This window comes from Lagenorhynchus albirostris, chromosome 4 (assembly GCF_949774975.1).
Source record: "Lagenorhynchus albirostris chromosome 4, mLagAlb1.1, whole genome shotgun sequence".
Lineage (NCBI taxonomy): Eukaryota > Metazoa > Chordata > Mammalia > Artiodactyla > Delphinidae > Lagenorhynchus > Lagenorhynchus albirostris.
The window spans coordinates 17,959,101-17,977,149 of NC_083098.1; the positions used below are offsets into that span (position 1 = coordinate 17,959,101).

The 18,049-nt window shown below is 36.2% G+C and overlaps 1 protein-coding gene across 1 annotated transcript in view; it reads left to right on the forward strand.

Moving 5' to 3' along the window:
- Positions 1-1,912: 1,912 nt before the first annotated feature.
- Positions 1,913-18,049, forward strand: part of MTTP (microsomal triglyceride transfer protein) — a 45,492-nt gene continuing 29,355 nt past the window's right edge. Inside the window, exons 1-6 of the mRNA XM_060147109.1 lie at positions 1,913-1,973; positions 7,696-7,883; positions 9,357-9,500; positions 15,394-15,501; positions 16,710-16,826; positions 17,113-17,252. Coding sequence (XP_060003092.1) covers positions 1,913-1,973; positions 7,696-7,883; positions 9,357-9,500; positions 15,394-15,501; positions 16,710-16,826; positions 17,113-17,252 — 758 coding nt within the window. The remainder of the gene's footprint in view (positions 1,974-7,695; positions 7,884-9,356; positions 9,501-15,393; positions 15,502-16,709; positions 16,827-17,112; positions 17,253-18,049) is intronic.

Below are 18,049 nucleotides of genomic sequence, written 5' to 3' on the forward strand. Positions count from 1 at the left end.
TACCAAGAGAAGCAGCCTTATTTGAACACCCTATGTTGAAATGACTACTTAATACAGTGACTCATAGGAGCTTTCTAGTGAAAAGCAAATGCTCAATGAAACAGATTTTGTTAGGCAATAGTGATATGCCTTTTATTGGTTGGATTCTGGTAAACACCTGACAATGAACGATCCTTTACCTGAATAGACATGTATCATGCACCACATAGTCTAGCCACAAACATGTAGCTGTGAGCCTCAAATGGAAATACAAAGTTTTCATAAGATTCAAACTAGTCCTTAATTTAAATAAATAAGTATGTAAAGTTTAAGTGACTATAGTGACTTCATGTCACTATGTATATAATGCAGAAATTGTGGGAATACATAGAAATCTATTCAAATGTAAAGCAATAAAGCACTTTCACATTATCTTGTATTTATAATACCTACTATTCATAAAAACTTATATTCCTTCAACAGTTATTTTTCTAAGAATGGCCTTTTCTATTTACCCCAGGATAATATGTAAAGTGATTGTCATAACCAAATATTTTATTTTTATATAGGTATTTTAGTCCTGATTTATATATAAAACATGATAGGAAATGAAGTTCTAATCTCAATAGATGATAAAGACAAACAATTTTTACATTTCAGTTCTTTATACAAAAATATATTTCGAGAGGAAATATGCTTAACTGTGAGATTTTTAAATTTTAGATTTCATTTTGTGGCCCTGTCTATAAAGTTGACTGTCTTTTACCTGGGTTGTCTAAAAGATTTAAGCTTAAGGTTAGGATTCTAGAAAAGGGTTTAGAGAGAGATGAGGGTAGATTTAGGAACCCATTTTATGCTTAAACACGGCCATAAGTATTTTCAAGTTCATTCCAAAAAGCCCTTCACCAGCACTTTATTCCTTCCTTTGCCAAAACATCCCCACGTGCCCCCCCAAACCACCTCATTTTAGTAGGTTTTATTCATATCAGGTTTCTCTTGCAGAAGTTTACAAGGACAGAGTTAGTTTAGTTAATGTGGCCTTAGCCATACTAGAGTATTCACTTTAGAGAAGTGTCATAATTAATTTTCTGTAGCAAAAGTGTTAAGGGCTGGAATCCCCCCTCTGAGTTTCTTCCTAGAAATGGGATTCAGAAAGCACAGGGGACTCCATCCAGCCAGTCTGGGGACTCAGACAAATGTTTCCTGTCATAGATATAGCTAGAGGTCTATTATGATAAACTCAATTGCCTGCTAGTGTGTTAATGGTAGACAATGCTGATTCACACATAAGGGGAACCATCTAGGTTTCAGAACTGAATGTTTTAGCTAACATTATTTTGAAGTGATTGGTGGTGGTACAAGTTAAAAATTTTAAATTTAAATTCTAAAATTCAGAGTGATTTTTAAAATAATAGCATACACATGGTATAAAAAAATTCAGATGACCATACAAGACAATAAAATCCAAATTTATCTGAGTTGGCAAATCCTCACCACCCTCCCACATAAAGTGGTAAATGTGAAGACAGGCATTTAATGTTATAGGCATGATGATAATTATGTACTGAGCAGAAAAGTATCACCACCAGTTTTCCTTGAATGCCCCTCAGTACTTCTAAATTTATAGGATGGTAGACTGGTTTAGTTTAGCTCTCAAAAAGTGAAAATTTTCTTGATTTTTCTTATTGAGTAAAAAATAAATAAAAAGAGTGAGAGACTGAAAACTACAGCCCACCTAAGTTTAATCATTAATAGTGAGCCCTTCTGTGAACTTAGTTCCTGATTTTGGAGTTTGGAATCTGACCTTTCCCCCAAAGATAACCATTATTGTTGCAGGTTCTGAGGAGGGTCACTCCTTCGCTGCCATTGGAAGAGTCCACTTCTCAGTGACTCCTAGCTGGGAACTGGATGCATTAGAGGGTAGCTAGTCAATATGATTCTTCTTGCTGTGCTTTTCCTCTGCTTCATTTCCTCATATTCAGCTTCTGTTAAAGGTAAGTTTTTGTTGCTTTCTGCTAAACTTTAATTTTAATCGTTGAGGGAGAAAAGTGTGTGTGTGTGCGTGTGTGTGTAGTGAAAGAATTCCAAATTAAGCGATCTTCAAAACCATGTAACTTTGGAATGTTGGTGAAGGCATGACTGGGTTGGAATGAAAAGCAAATTCAAATTCCTACATAAAGAAAACAGAGGTTCCTTTTAGTTTCAGTCCCTCAGACTAGCATGCTTCTTGCTTCATTCTCTCATTCATGGTTTATTTTTAAAAGGGAGAAAAAAAGACACCAACTATTGTTACCTGCTGCTGTTGGTCACTCAATGAATGCAGCTCCTTCATTTGAATTGTAAAAGTAGATTTAAAAAAAAAAGTTCTTAAATTTCCTTCTAGTTGCCTAGCAATGTGATATCAAGAAGAATTAGACCCAATGAAAAAGGCATTTGACTTGCCAAAGAGTTATGAATGAAATGGTAAAGGCTGTATTTAATTCCATTACCATTCAGAAGTGATAGGACTATCAGAGTTGGTGAATTACAGAAAATAAAACTACATGACGTAGATTTAAGAAGTAACACTTATCTTTGGAAAAATAGCGTTGCTCATTATCGTTTCTATTTTAAGATAAAATTGATTAAAAAACACATGAATTGATAAGTTTCAGAGCAAACATTTTGAGTAATGACTTTAAAAAGCTGTATGAAATGTATTAATATGGAATCTTGTTTTAAATCAGCTAGTTTATGCGCGCCTTGAATTTCTCAATGTTGCACCTGTAGAATCATCACTTTTTAGAATCTCTTAAGAGGACTCACTGTCAAAGCCAGTTGGCCTAAGAAAAGACTTAGCATGATAGGGTCCAATTTTAATAACTGTGTACTCTTAGTAAGTGATAAAAAGTAATTCACCTGTAAACTTTTAAAAGCCTTTGGGGATAACTATGGCTTTTTTTCATAAGGTAAAGTTTGTCTCAAGATTTTTTTGCACAGAAAATTTCCACATGAGGAAAAGAGACAATCTTTGCTATTGGAGCAATAAAAGGGTGAGGGGGGGTTTAAATTATTTCACCTAAGCAAATCACACTTTAGGTTCTTGAACTAAAGATAATATATATATTTTTACCAGATTCTAAAATGTTCAGTATTTAAAGATATAGTCCTTACTTGGATGAAAAGAAATTTTAACGAGAAAAAAGTAAAGGTTTGTAAATTATATCTGACAGAGAATTGCTATATAGAGAGCTTACATTTTATTATCTGTCAAATAAACTGTTGAATATTGGAAATATGAATGATTCATACACCATGAGATCAAACTAATACCATGATTATTTTGAGAAAAATAATTGAGATATAGTAGTTATTGTGGGCTTCTCTTTTTTCCCCCCGTCCTACAAATGAGAACATTGGATAACTTGATGTTTTCAAATACATGCATTTTTAAAGATTTACACACACACACACACACACACACACACACAGAGCAATGACATACAGGGAAATATGACTTAGAACATTAACAGATAGCTACAGTTTTTTGTGTGTAAGTTCAGTGGCAAATCCAGAATTTTAGAACCTGAAGCTTATGTAATTTAGGCTCCATCTTTGAGAAAAAAATATCTACTTTTTTACAAAAATATCCTACTTTTGCAAATGTTACTGAAAAAAAGATATGGCATGTGTACACAACGCTAGGGTCCCCTTCCAGGATCTTGGAAGAAGCCTGGGTAAGTGAGGGCTCCAATGCTTAAGCATTATTAGCATCATGATATAAGCTGCTTATGCCAAATACCATGAATAAAAAGTACAGGACTTGACAGCTCTCTCTTACCCAGATGGGATTATTTTTTGTATTATAGTACCATGGTTTAATTATAGATTCCTTGCCCTTTGCAATGATTGACATTTAATAAGCGAACTACATGTGAAGAGTTTACTTTAAAATCAGGCCATTATAAATTTTGGGATGTTATGCATCACTTCAAAACTCATCTCAAATTTAGTTCTCAATGCAACTATTTAGCAAATCCCCAGATCTGGGTGGATGTTGAGAAAGATTGGACCATAAAGAGGATGGAGGAGGGGTTTAGAATTAGAATGGAAAAGGGTCTATTTAGAAGAGATATGCTGATATTCTGACTGAATGTTTGGAAGACTCAGGTTTTCCCTACTTTTTCTGAATCACATTTTGTAATGGTGGGTCCATTCTCAGTGCCTTCTTTGGGTTTTCTTTATAGTGCTTTTCCTTTTGATAACCTGCCCATACACTTTCTATTTAATCTTGTTACCTGAACTGTTCCTTCACTCCCAGTCTTTCTCTCAGTCCCTGGCCCTACCATGCTTTTCAGTTCATTCACAATAATCATCTTCCATATTTTCTCCCTTATCCTTCATCCTACTCGTTTACTTCCGGCCTTCTAGTCTTCTGTTGGATTCGTAAATCCCATTACCTATCTTCCTTATCACCAACGCAGGTCTCTTCAAGCCTCACCTTTATTAACTTGTCTCTATTTTGTCTTTTTGCTTAAGTCAATGAACTATTATATTGATCTAAGTTTAATTAAAGAATATTTGAAGATATTTCTTAAAAAGTTCAAAATTAAGAGTTTTGTTCCTTTTACATGACTAAAAGTTTCACTTGAAGGGGCACCTTGAAGAGGTACTGACTCCTTTTGGGGCTAAAATTGATTTCTCGTTCAATCTACCATCAGTTCCAATTGCCATTCTGCATACTCTACAGAGCAACACCTTAAGACAGAAATTTAGTCACCAGTATAAATGGGACATGCCCCCACTGCCCAGTATTGCCGGATCTCTGAATAACAGAAACAGAAATATCAATAATTATCAAAGAGGAAAGGATAAAAGGGACAACACTTCAGCACCGTCAGCACGTATTTAAACCATTTTAGGCTTTATCACCTGTTGAAAGAGGTAGGAAAAAGTTCTAGGAGAACAAAGCCCAGTCTTTCCTGTGCTTTATCACTTCCAAATCATAGTCAGGAACTGATATATATTGTCGCTTTTCACATTCTTTTGACCAGTCAAGTAAAAGAAAAGAAAAAAAAAAAAAAGAACAACATGATAGTTTGGAAAGCTTTGGAATTAAAGAGAGGCTACTTTACTGCAAAGTTTTCATAGCTGCTTTACTCAGAAGACACCTTCAGGTAGTCCACAAAACTTGAGTTTTAGCATGTTCCAATGTCAAATCCTGCATCATATCTGCTATGTTGGATTATATGTGGAGTCAGCCTTTTTCAGCTGCCATATACTGCTTATCTTTCAGACTTGCTGTGAGGATTAGATAAGACAACATGTATTTCCTTTTTGCCCTATGTGGAATTTGATAGGTGTCATAAAAAGAAGGCCTCTTTGACCAAAATATCTTCCTGGTCAGAAAGCCAGTGTTTGACCCTGCAGCAGTGTCCCCAGTTAACATGCAGAAGAGGTGGAGATCAGGGAGGCTAGAGGGAGTCCCAGGCTTCACCTCCAGCAAGGTTTCTCCTGACTCTGTCTGCCTTCTGTATCTCATACCTGAGGTTCTGCCTGACTTGGTGTTTGGACACAGCCTGTTTTTGTGTACACACTTGGAGACCCCCTCCTACACTTCCTTCTCCTGGCTTTTCTTGATTCCTATTAAACGCCCTATTCCCTTTCCTTGAAGGTTTGTCAGATCATGTATAACTTCACCACGCAAAACTCTCCAGTGGCTCCTCTTGTCACTCAACCAAATTCTAAATCTATGCAAATGTCCCCCCAGGTCTCCCAGCCACCCATGGGTACCTATTTGACCTCATCTCCTTCTGCTATGTCTTTCACTTAGCCAATCCCAGCCTCTTTGGCCTCCTTGCTGTTCCTCCATTACACCTGCATGAACTCTCCTCAGGGCCTTTGAACTGTTACTCCCTCTGCAGAGGGGCGGGGGGTGGGTAGGAATGTGGGGAAGGAGGGAAGGGGGATGCTCTTTCCACAGATATCCATGTGGCTAGCCTAAAGTATTTGCCCAGAATATTACCTTCTCACAAAGCTCTTTCCCTTAACATCCCAGTTCCCTTTCCTGTTTCATTTTTCTTCATTAGCACTTCTAACATACTTTATAATTTGTTTATGTACTTGCTTTTTTAATTTTCCATCCCTTCCTCATTTAAAGGTAAACTCCACAAAGGTAGAAATTTTGTCTGCTTGTTAACTGGTATAGCCCCAGAGCCTAGAAAAGTGCCTACTACCCAGTAGGTGCTCAGTACATCCTTGTTGAATGAAAGAATGAATGAATGAATTCCTAGCTCACTCCCCAGGAATGGAAGAGTTCAACCTAAAGGTTTTATGTGTATAGTATAGGTAAGAGCATGGTCTCTAGATCCAGACAGGGTGTTAGAGGCTCCGCCACTGATTTCCTGGGTGATCTTGGGCAAATTGTATAATCTCTGTGTCCCTCAATTTCTTCATCTATAAAATCAGGCTAATAATAGTACCCACCCCATTAGGTTTTTGTGAAGATTTAATAAGTTAATGTGTATAAAACACTTAGAACAGTTTATTAGAGACAATGTATTTGACCTTTTTTTCATCTGGGCAGTAGGCGCCACAGTAGGTGATAGAGACAGTAAATAGTAAAGACTTTTCAGAGGTTTTCTAATTTCTGGCTTTCCAAGTCATTTCACTTCCTTTCTCAGCTGCCTCACTTCTGTCCTAGTCATCTCAACCTCCTTTCCTGTCCCTCTCCCATGTGCATATGTCCTGAGGGAAAAAAAAAGTATGGTTCCCTATATAGTTAACTAGGCAATGCTACCCTGTTAGCACTGAGGAAAAATGTATACTGAAGTCGTTTTTTTACTATCTCCTGTGAGCTATGGATAGAAAACATACAAAGACTTTGTATGACCATAAACTGCAAGTCATCTCTGGGAAAGACTTGATCCTACTCTTTTACATTTCTTTGGGTTAAGATAAACTGACTTGGAGAGTGTATGACCTCCTCCATATATCAATTTTTTTTGGTCATAATACTGACTTGTATACTATTTGACATTAAATTGTCCCTGCCAGATTAAAGCCTGTGCTAGGATTTTATGTAGGAAAACATCGTTTTATTCAGGAATACCTAATTTAAATTTATATATGTGTAGCCTTGAAATGTACATTCATACTAAAAGTTTACTAATTAAATTAATAGGATAAAGTACATTAGAGGGATATTTAAATACTCAAAATATCCAATGTAAGGGACTGCTTTCTAACTACTAAAATTACTTTGGCTTTGATCTCTTGTATTTAAATGATATGTTAATAACAAATGTTTTTTATTAAATTATAAAGCAATCTCTGGCTGCATCTCTACTTGAAATCATATTCGTTATACCTCAGTAAAGCTGGGGTGGGGGGCAGGGAAGAAATCATATTCATATAATTTAAAGCAATACAATGATATTTCTTTAAAAAATATTCTATAGTTCAACCAGGGCAATATTTAGATAATCTGATTACTGATTAAGAATACAAACTAAGGTTTTCTGAAATGGAAACTTATTTCTTTGTTGTGGTTTTTGTTGTTGTTCAAGCCAATAATTTCAGCAGATGGAGAAGTAGAACCATGTTCCACTTAGCAAAAATTTACTTCCATTAGCAAACATAAGCTCCCACTGTGTACCACTGTGCTAGATAGCACAGACCCTGGCCTGATGGGTGCTTTACAACTAAGACTTGACTTGTGTCACTATCTTTATGCAGGTCACACAACTGGTCTCTCATTAAATAATGACCGACTATACAAACTCACGTACTCCACTGAAGTTTTTCTTGATCGGGGCAAAGGAAACCTCCAAGACAGCGTGGGCTACCGAATTTCATCCAATGTGGATGTTATCTTACTGTGGAGGAGTCCTGATGGTGATGACGACCAACTGATCCAAATTATGGTGGGCATTTTCTACCAGAGAGATGCAAAGATTAGATGTCAGCAGTCTTTGAGAAGTGTACCATTCAACAGCACTTGTCTGTACCCTTGGTCATATAGTCATTGAATTTTTTGTCCATCACTAAAATAAGTAGAGACACAGTTTTGAAGTTTTTGCTAACCAAAAGTGATCTGATTTTTCCAAATTGTTGAAGCAGGCAAATGAAGGTGTATATGAGTGAGTAACTGAAGTATGATGTCCAGTTCTATATGTCATACTAATAGGCACATTAAACTAGAATCCATTTGAAGTGTTCTGAAACTAAGGAGTCTAGAATCCATGTTATGTGTAAAGCAATCGAGACCACTCTAACTGAAGGAGATAAATTGTGACCTTCCAATTTTTCTGAGTTCCTTGATCCAACAGGTAAAATTACCAATGAGGGAGTAAACCTATTCTGCATTCTTCTTGAGGACAGAACGAGGTGCTCCCCTGAATGGCAGTGTTTGGTCAGTTATGATGCTTTAGATTTAAGTGTTGACAAAGAGATTCAAATTATATGGCCTCTGGGGCCTGTTCCTGTTTCAATATATGGTGAGTCCACATTTGCTTTTCAAGGACCTAAAGGCAATAGTTTCTCTAGTATAGTCAGTTCTCCTTCTACAAGTCAGTGTGAAACAGGTACACAGGACCAAGATTTGCTTCATTGTCACTGATAAGTAGTTACTGATATACTTTATAATGAGGTGTTACTGCAATACATTTATCAAGTGATCTTTGCTTCTTTGGTTGTCTCTAATAGCTGTGTGTGTTTTCCAAGTTGAATCAAAATTTTATCATCCACCTCACTAAGCCATTTCTCAATAGAACAGTATTTTGCAGAAAACATTCTGTACCTCTTTGTTCAGTAATCAGACTTCATTTTAATTTTGTGTGTACAAATAAAGTACAGTGGGGCAGGGCTCCTTTCAAACAAATGGTACAGAAAGTGAAGAGAGCAGGCAGACAGCAGCAGTTCAAAATAAATGAAGAGAGTGACAATGACATAAAAGAGCTATCTTCTAGCCACAATTATTGTAGACTTGAAGTCACAGATTTCTTTTTTTTTAATTTCTAAAAACTTTTATTGGAGTATAGTTGATTTACAATGTTGTATTAGTTTCAGGTGTACAGCAAAGTGAATCAGTTATACATATACATATATCCACTCTTTTAAAATAATTTTTTCCCATATAGGCCATTACAGAGTATTAGGTAGAGTTGAAGTCACAGATTTCCTTGATGTCAGTATTTTTACCTAATTCAAAAATCTAATTTTTAATACCTTCTCCATTCTTTTAAAGTTGATAATTAGGTCCTATGAATCATGAATTGAGAATGACAGAAGAAATTATGGCCAACCCTGTTTATTGCTTTACCATTTTATTTTCTAGGAGACTCTGATGGAAACAGACATAGGAAGTTTTTCTAATAGGTTTCTTTCCATGATTCCAGATAAAAGATGTAAATGTCGAAAATGTGAACCAACAGAGAGGAGAGAAGAGCATTTTCAAGGGAAAAAAGCCATCCCAAATCATAAGAAAGGAAAACTTGGAAGCTCTACAAAGACCTGTGCTCCTTCATCTAGTCCATGGAAAGGTAAAAGTGATTCTTGGAGTTTCACATTGTTTTTTCCAACTTCATATTTTTCTCTCCTTCAGTAGATATTATTTTAGGTGATCATGGTGTTGCTACTTTTATGGAAAATGGAATTTTTCAAGAACTAATAAACAGAAGTTGCAAATTAAATGTTTCAGAAGTAAATCAAGGCATTGGATTCACTTGTATTTCCTAGCCATTTATGTTCCCTATTTTTATGAAAAATCTTTATATAGGAAGCATATGTTTATTGGTAAGAGGCATAATTAAAAGGTACATTCCTTATTAAATTAGGAAGAATTCAAAAGATATTGTAACACAATAGGTCATCAGAGATGATTGGATAAATTCAGGAAAGTAGACAAATTATGAGAATGAAATGATCTAACTTAGATAAGTGATATTAACTTGTCATAAGAAATCAATAAGTGGATTAAGTACAAAATTGAAGCTTTTGAAGGGGTATGGCATTTCTAAGATAGAGTTGTTTCTTTAGAAAAGCATTTAGATTATTTTATAGCTACGACTGAAAAGCATTTTATATGTTAAAGTAATGAATGAACACTATAATATACATTGGAAATTTGCTCTGAAAATTCTGTAACTGTGCATTTCTTACGGTTTGAGTCTAGTCTATTAAAATGGTCTTACTATGTTTGGAATTGAAAAGAAACTTTGATCTGTGAATGATCAAGTATTACATATGTGGGTTTATGAAAAGTACAGATGTTATACTGACATGTATAAAAACATATTAGTATAAGATGAAAGCTTACTTTTAGGAACTAAAGTAGAAAAACAGAAAGGGATCATTATAGTTAAAACTACAAATCTCTAAAATTTCTCTCGATCCAAAATTTCTAGATTCAAACTAAAAGTGAAAACAAATACTTTAAAATATAAATTTCAGACATGAAATATTTTGCTATTCATGATGCTCATTTTTAATAAAGTACTAAAAAGGGACTCACAAGAAGGATTATTATATCATCACTCTCCTGTAACCAAACATGAATCACCATTTCAAGAATCCTTCTCTTCCTTCTCCACTTGTGAAAATACTTACTATGCTTCAGGCTTTGCTTGCAGACCCTTTCTTTTACAAAGTTCCCACCCTTCTAGCCAGCTGGAAAATAACCATCCCTCTTCAGAACCCTCTTAGCACTTTATAGCTCACTCATGCCCCTCATTACTTTCCTTTTGGTCATTTGTGTTCATTGCTAGATTGTGGGTCTTGGTGGAGAAAATTGCTGTTCCTCTTGATATTCCAGCCCTTCTACTCCCTTCCTCCCCAAAGCACCCAGAACCAAGCCTTGCACTGACCAACTTGGTGTTCTGAAAGCCTTTCCCAAACCCCATACTCCCCTGAGCTTATTTCTATCCAAGCATTTATCACAGTGTATTGTAATTCTCTCTTTACTTGTCTGCCATCCACATTCAGAGTAAGCTTCTCCTGGGTGGCAGTTGTGTCTTTATCTTGTATATTCAGCACCTTGTTCATAGTGGGAACTCAACAAATGTTCGTAAATTAAAGGAATGAACAAATAAGGTTATATGGGGCTAAAATGAGTCAGACTTTGAGGAAGTCTGTGCCTATTGTTTGCTTAATAAAAGCTAAAACATACTTAGTGCTTAATGCCTGCACTGACTGAAGGCATTACATGAATTCTCTCTTTATCCTCATGACAGCCCTAGGAAGCAGGTGCTACTTTTTGGTCCTCTTGTAATAGATGAGGAAACCAAAGTTAAGAGAAGTAAAGAAACTTGCCTAAGGTCACACAACTGGCAAGTGGTGGAGCTGAGATTTAAAACAGGTTTCTGTGCTGGAAACCTCTATATTTTACTGTCTTTTCTAGCTGGAATGTACTTGGGGAAAAAAAAATGTCTGGCTGCCTTGTAGTCTTCTTTTTATTCTTCACTGTATCTATTAACTCACTTGATTTTCATATGGCACAACTATATTAACAACATGAAGTACTGTTATTTTCATCTCTGGCCTTCCAATGTGGCAAGATGCTTGATTTATAAACTATTAATTGCATTTATAATCTTAACGACAAACCAATTATTTTATAGCCCCTTGGGTAGCGGTTGAGTACAAAGTCTTTTGTTACACATACAAAAGCACTCAGTGCCCTCCCTGTTCAAAGGCTGGGATGGAGCTGCCACATCATTATTTCAGTGACTCCAACATGCCATTTCTACAGGAGCTATTACTTGTGATGATTTACTGTAGCTACAGGTCAAAGTACATTGTGATATCTTTCAATTACACAATAAAGTACTTGTTGGAAAAAACATGACCCTGGAGACTAAGAAGCCACCTGGACTCTTTTAGCCACATCACTGTCAGAAAGATCATTATTTAAACTATCACTTCATTTTACTATGAGAGAAATTATGAAAGGGAAGACTGTACTGCTGTTTTCTCAAAGAGTATTTTCTATCCCAGGCTCAATTTAAGAAATTTCTGTGATTTCAAGGATACTCATCAGCATGTATTTTTGTCCTCCCAGAGCCCCCTGTTTTAAGCTCCCACATTTACATTGTAAAAGATATCTCATGGAAATACTTACGTGCATATTTATTGCACATATTTTTTTTCCATGCCTACTTGTCTCCCCTACTTAAATGTTTGGGTATGACTCTAATTTTATCTACAAATCATAGATGAAGTCGGAAATAGGACAGTTTTCTGGTTAAGACTGACATGCAAAAGATGCCTCAAGTTACAGTGTTGAATGCTAATCCAATTAACTAGAATATTACCAGACTTCTGTTTCTGGTTTTCGCTCAGTATCGATTACATTAATCATGTGGCTGCCGATCTGTCCCTTGTTTTGTGTTGCTCCTAGACATTGATTTGCTCTCTGAATCTGGCAGTGTGGCTCCTATACACACACGGAACCTCCAAAAGATATGTGGCACCTTGGAAACCTTCTAATTCTTTATGTATTTCTTCACTTGTCTGTTTTCCAATGTACAATTTCTTAGCTATGCTCTGTCTTAGATACATATGAAAGAGACATAGCTTCTGCTAAGTAGACCAGATAAAATGACTAATCTCTGTTTGCTGAGATCCTTTTTGTTTATTTTTGCTCTTTGACCAGTTAATGAAAATTCGCTTTCTCTTATTCTTAACGAATGTGTAAGTTAAGGGAATGTATAGAAGTAATTTTTTCCTAAGGAAAAGAAATGTGTAATCCCTACTGATTCCAAGGGGAGATTGGCCCTCAAAATTATCCCAGAAGAGGCACTGAGTCTCCTTTCCCACAACCCACCCTTCTCCCTCTATGTTTAGTTTTCTTGGGTTCACACTCTTAGTTTGTGACTAGCCTACGATGCTGCCGGTCTCTGGCAGTTTGGGAGACTGTGAATTTAGATAAGAGTCCTGTGCTCTTGGATGTTCAGAGCTCATTTCAGAACTGAATGAAGTAATCAGCTTTATGGCCTGAATATAATAAAACTTACTTAGTTCCTGTTGTGAAATAATGAATTTAAGATTATTGTTGTATCAGCCATGTGGATTAAACTTCCAAGTTCTGATATTTTATTATTATTTTCTGAATTATCAAAACCCTACTCGATTCTAACAGTTTTGACATTTAGCTAATATGGATACCAGTACTGTCTTCACTTTGGATCTCATTGCTCTGCACTAAAGGAAGAGAATTTAGGCCCCAAATGTAGCAGGCAGACAAAGGAAAAAGAGACTTGTCGACTTTTCTAGTTCTAGGGAAACAATAAAAGCTAATAGAAGGAATGAAAACAATTTTTTCTGTCTCACAGTTTATGTTGCTCAGCCTTCCAGGAAAAAATTCAGCATACCATTTTCTTAGGTATCTAGCAGTCAAGATCAAAAGAAGTAGGAGTAACAGGAGAGCATTTAACCTTATGCATAGTCTAAAGATTAAATTTGAGACCTGGGTTTCCTGAAATTTTAGGTGAAACTTTATAAATAGTTCAGGCATATTTTGTAGCTTGGAAGCAAAGTGAGGATACTGATGATAGTACAAGCATTTTTCCCACTTAATGGCTCCTCTCACTTTCTGAAGTATTTAAGGCTCAGACCAAAAAAGTCACAGGCCTTAGGCATGTGTGTATTGCTACCAGTAAGCCCTTCTGACTGTGTATGGGCTCAAGCGATCCAGTTGTAAAGCTCTACTAGTCCTGATATTTGCAGGTTCCATACTCCCAAGTATTTGAAAAGAAATTTACACTATAATTCCTAAAAGGAAAGAAGACCTAGTTTACAAAATAGAACATCAGAAACTCAGCCTTGGTTCTGAGAAATTGCCAGTGATTTGTTTGAGAATATGATGCCATGGATTTTCAGACACTGAGATCACTATTCCAGTTCCTTTTTAAGCTGGACAAACACAATTCCAACATTTATAGGTTCATCCACTGTAATGACTAAAATTGTTTGCCAGATAAAGTACCTAATAAATCTATCACTAGGCAGAGTATATGTAGAAAATAAAAATAGAAAACTTGAGGCACTTGTTAGGATAATTCAGGCAAAGTATTTTCTTCTTCTAAGGGATGAGGGAGTTTTCATGTACACTAAATTGTTCAGATTGGTATTAATTGAATTTATTGCATAATGACTGAGCTTTCAGTTTTACTTGAGAAGTCATGGTTCGTTTTAAAGAGAAATAGGAAGGCATTCAGGATATTTCTGGTAGAAATGCCAGCTATAATTATCACAGACCTTGGGAATTTTTACAGGGAAGCTATGTCCAACCTCTCCATTTCTAAATCATGTGACATGTTTGGAGTCAAAGCAGAGTAAAAAATGACAGCCTACTTTCCAGAAAATGCTTTGTATTTTTATCCTTGTTTCCTAAACATGAGCTAAATGTTCAAAATGGTATGAGACATTGTTATTACCTCTGTGCCTATAAATCTCAAGGATGAAACTAAGATAAGCCATTTACTAGTGCAGCCAAATCACACTCACCTTCCTCATTCCAACCTCTTTTTCCCACCTTCTGAAGAGAAACTCAAAGCAGCGCGTGGGGCAGGCCATGCAGTGTTAGCACCCTAAACCTCAAGTCTTCCAACCTTGTATGTCTCCTTATACCCAAGGCCAACATGAATGCTATGGAGGGCAGAATATCAATCCTGTGGAATTTTTTTTTTAATTTTTTTATTTTTTTTGCGGTACACGGGCCTCTCACTGCTGTGGCCTCTCCCATTGCGGAGCACAGGCTCCGGACACGCAGTCTCAGCGGCCATGGCTCACGGGCCCAGCCGCTCCGCGGCATGTGGGATCTTCCTGGACAGGGGCACGAACCTGCGTCGCCTGCATCGGCAGGCGGACTCTCAACCACTGCGCCACCAGGGAAGCCCAATCCTGTGGAATTTTGACCATGGGCATTTTGGCCACGTGTGGGCCCATATCATAGCCCTTAGAGGCTGTGCTGCCTCAGGAGTCTCAAGCATGGGGATTGCCATTCTCTTCCAAGAATCTATTTCTTTGATGTTATTTTAAACCTTGGTTAGTTTTTGTTTCAAGCAGAATCACAGGTAGAGAATACATTGACATGTTTGAAGAGAATGTTCCTGATTTCTCTTCCTTGGGCAATCCTTGTTTTCACAGAAATCCCACCCCGTATCGGTGCTCTCTTTCCTTCCCTATGTTATACTCATCATATTTAGAGCCTTCATTACAAGTCTCCTGAAATGTCGTATTTGGACAGTCTAGCTTCTTAGAAATGTAAATAGCTTCTTTTCACAAAAAAAAGAAGTCCCAGCTTTGGACTAACAGATCTCTTTCTCCCAGAATTGATGGGGGGTGAGAATCTAACCTTCCCTGCTATTTATTTAACCAAATCTGGTAAATGATGCATTTTTGCTCTATTTATGTTTGTCCTTTTTTTTTGCCTAGGTCAAAGAGTTCTACTCCTATCAAAATGAGCCAATAGCCATAGAAAATCTCAAGAGAGGCCTGGCTAGTCTATTTCAGATGCAGTTAAGCACTGGAACTACCAATGAGGTACTTACTAATATTATTAAGGATCCAGAAACGTATTTGTCAATAAAGTTACCAAAATTGTTTATATGGGTTTCTATCTGCAGAAATTCAGGAAAAAAAAAGTTACTGCTATGGTAATGCTTAGAAAAGATGACTTGGGTGGTTATCTCATTTACATACGAAACGAATTGCCGTTTACCCCAATTTGTATTTGAATACAAGGTAGAGGGAATTAGAATAAGTCATACTAAAGAGACCTATAGAAAGACAGAATGATAGAGATGCAAAACACCTTGGAGAATATTCCAGTGGTATCACCGTGCATCACTATCCCACGGGGAGCTTATTAAAAATATAGATTCCCTGGATTCACTGCAGAGATTCTGATTAAGTAGGTTAGCATCTGTATTTTAACAGTTTCTCAGCTAACGTAGATGCATTGTCAGTTGGAGGAACTACTGGTCTATACAAACCCTCTTCATTTTATAGACGAAGAAACCGAGGTTGAACTAGGGAAGTTGAGTGACTCCTTCAGTACCATACTTGGAGTCAAAAGCAAAGCTGAGTCCAAGTTTTCTTGTCTGAATTCAGCCAGTCCATCAGTGGGTGAGAAAATCTGATGGCAAGGCTGGGCCAAGGGAATGCTGGTTAGCTTTCTAGAATGAAGAGTGTGGGTGGTGCTTGTAGAGGCCAGAGGGAAGACTCAGAGATGCTAAACTGAGTCTGTACTGAGATACATTTGCCTACATTCAAACTGTTGATGTGACTTATAATGAGTTGAATTAATCCCACAGGTTTTTAAGGATTTCGAATCATACTCAGCTCATCAAAGCATGTGAGCGCACGCATGCGCACATGCACACATACACACAGCCTACATACAGCATTAAAAGTCAATTCCCCTTGCCACATAATTACCCACTTACGAGAGGTTTTGATTATGACCAGGCCATTTGTCCAGTTCCTATTAGACATTAGAGAGAAGTAGGAAATCCTTTATTATTCCTGGGGCAATATGAAGGCACTCATAAGACTCAAACAAAGGGAATGGAAAAGAATCCACACGCTGCAGGAAACACTGAATTCTTCTGCCTTCCTAGCTTGTCAGCCTGGGCAGAAAGTCAGTCCCCCATGACATATTAGAACCCCAATTTTCAAGCCATTTCCCACTGGAATTCAAATGGTCCATGTGAGAATCCCAAACATTGTATTTTTGCTTTTCTTTTTAGGTAGATATCTCTGGAGATTGTAAGGTGACCTACCAGGCTCATCAAGATAAGGTGATCAAAATCAAGGCCTTGGATTCATGCAAATCAGAGAGTTCTGGATTTACAACCCTAAATCCGGTATGCTTGCTATCACTTTCTTTGAGGCAACCAAGTAATTACCTTTTGTAGAGATTATTTTAAAATAATAGGTGAATAAGGTAACAATATAATTTGGGAACATTTATAATTTTTAGTTTAGGGTATTAATTTTGTATAATATCAAATGAATAGGTTTATCTTAATATATTGTAGGTTTGGGTGATGGGGAAGTTCTTGTGAAGATGAAAAGATAATTCACTATTTGGCTTGATTCAAAGATAAAAAGCTAATTACTTGTTACAACCACATATATTTATTTATTTAGGTCTTGGGTGTCACTTCGAAAGGCACATCTGTCACTACCTATAAGATAGAAGACAGCTTTGTTGTAGCTGTGCTCGCAGAAGAGATACATGCTTTGAGGCTGAATTTTCTACAAACAATTGCAGGCAAAATATTATCAAAGTAAGATAATGTTAGAATTTAAGTTTTCTTTACTGTTCTTTGATATATTATTATACTTGGTTTTAAAAAATATATGTGTGTATATACACGCACATGTATATGTAGTGCTTCCTCATTTTGACTGAGTTCTTTTAAAACAGTGATTATGTCTGTTCATCTTTATTTTTCATATTATCTACAGTAATATATGGCATGTAATAAATACTTAATGTTTTTAAATAGAATTTCATTAAAAATAAATTGTTAATTGAATAGAATTTAAATTTTGAAAAGGTAAACTACTTGATTCATTCTCATTTATTTTCTAATTTCTCTGTCAAATGATGTTAATGTTAAGCGTTAAAAAATGGTGGCATTTGTGAGTTCTCGTCTCAAGATTATTTTTTGTTATTGTTGTTAATAAGCACAGAAAAGTTCCATACTAAAGTGATGTGACAGAATTTTTGATGTGATTTTTAGTACTTACATATTCGAGCCTATTATTTCAATTGGAGAAAATTTCTCTGGTCAGAATAGTTCTCACAGGCTAAAGAACTAGAATTTCAAATCTAAGAGTATGTATTATTTTCATATTTTAATTCAGAAGAACATCTCTAGCATTAAATGTTAGTTTATCTTATGTCATTGTTTCTCAAATGTTTCTTCTGAAGTAGCCCTAATGTCAGAGGTACATGGTTGCAAAATCTTGGGAGAAATGCTTCAAACCATAAATGCTTGAAATTTTATTGAAGTCTCCTCTGGATTAGAACCTTGTGTTCTTTGTACTATATCCATATTGTTTTCATATATTTTCATAT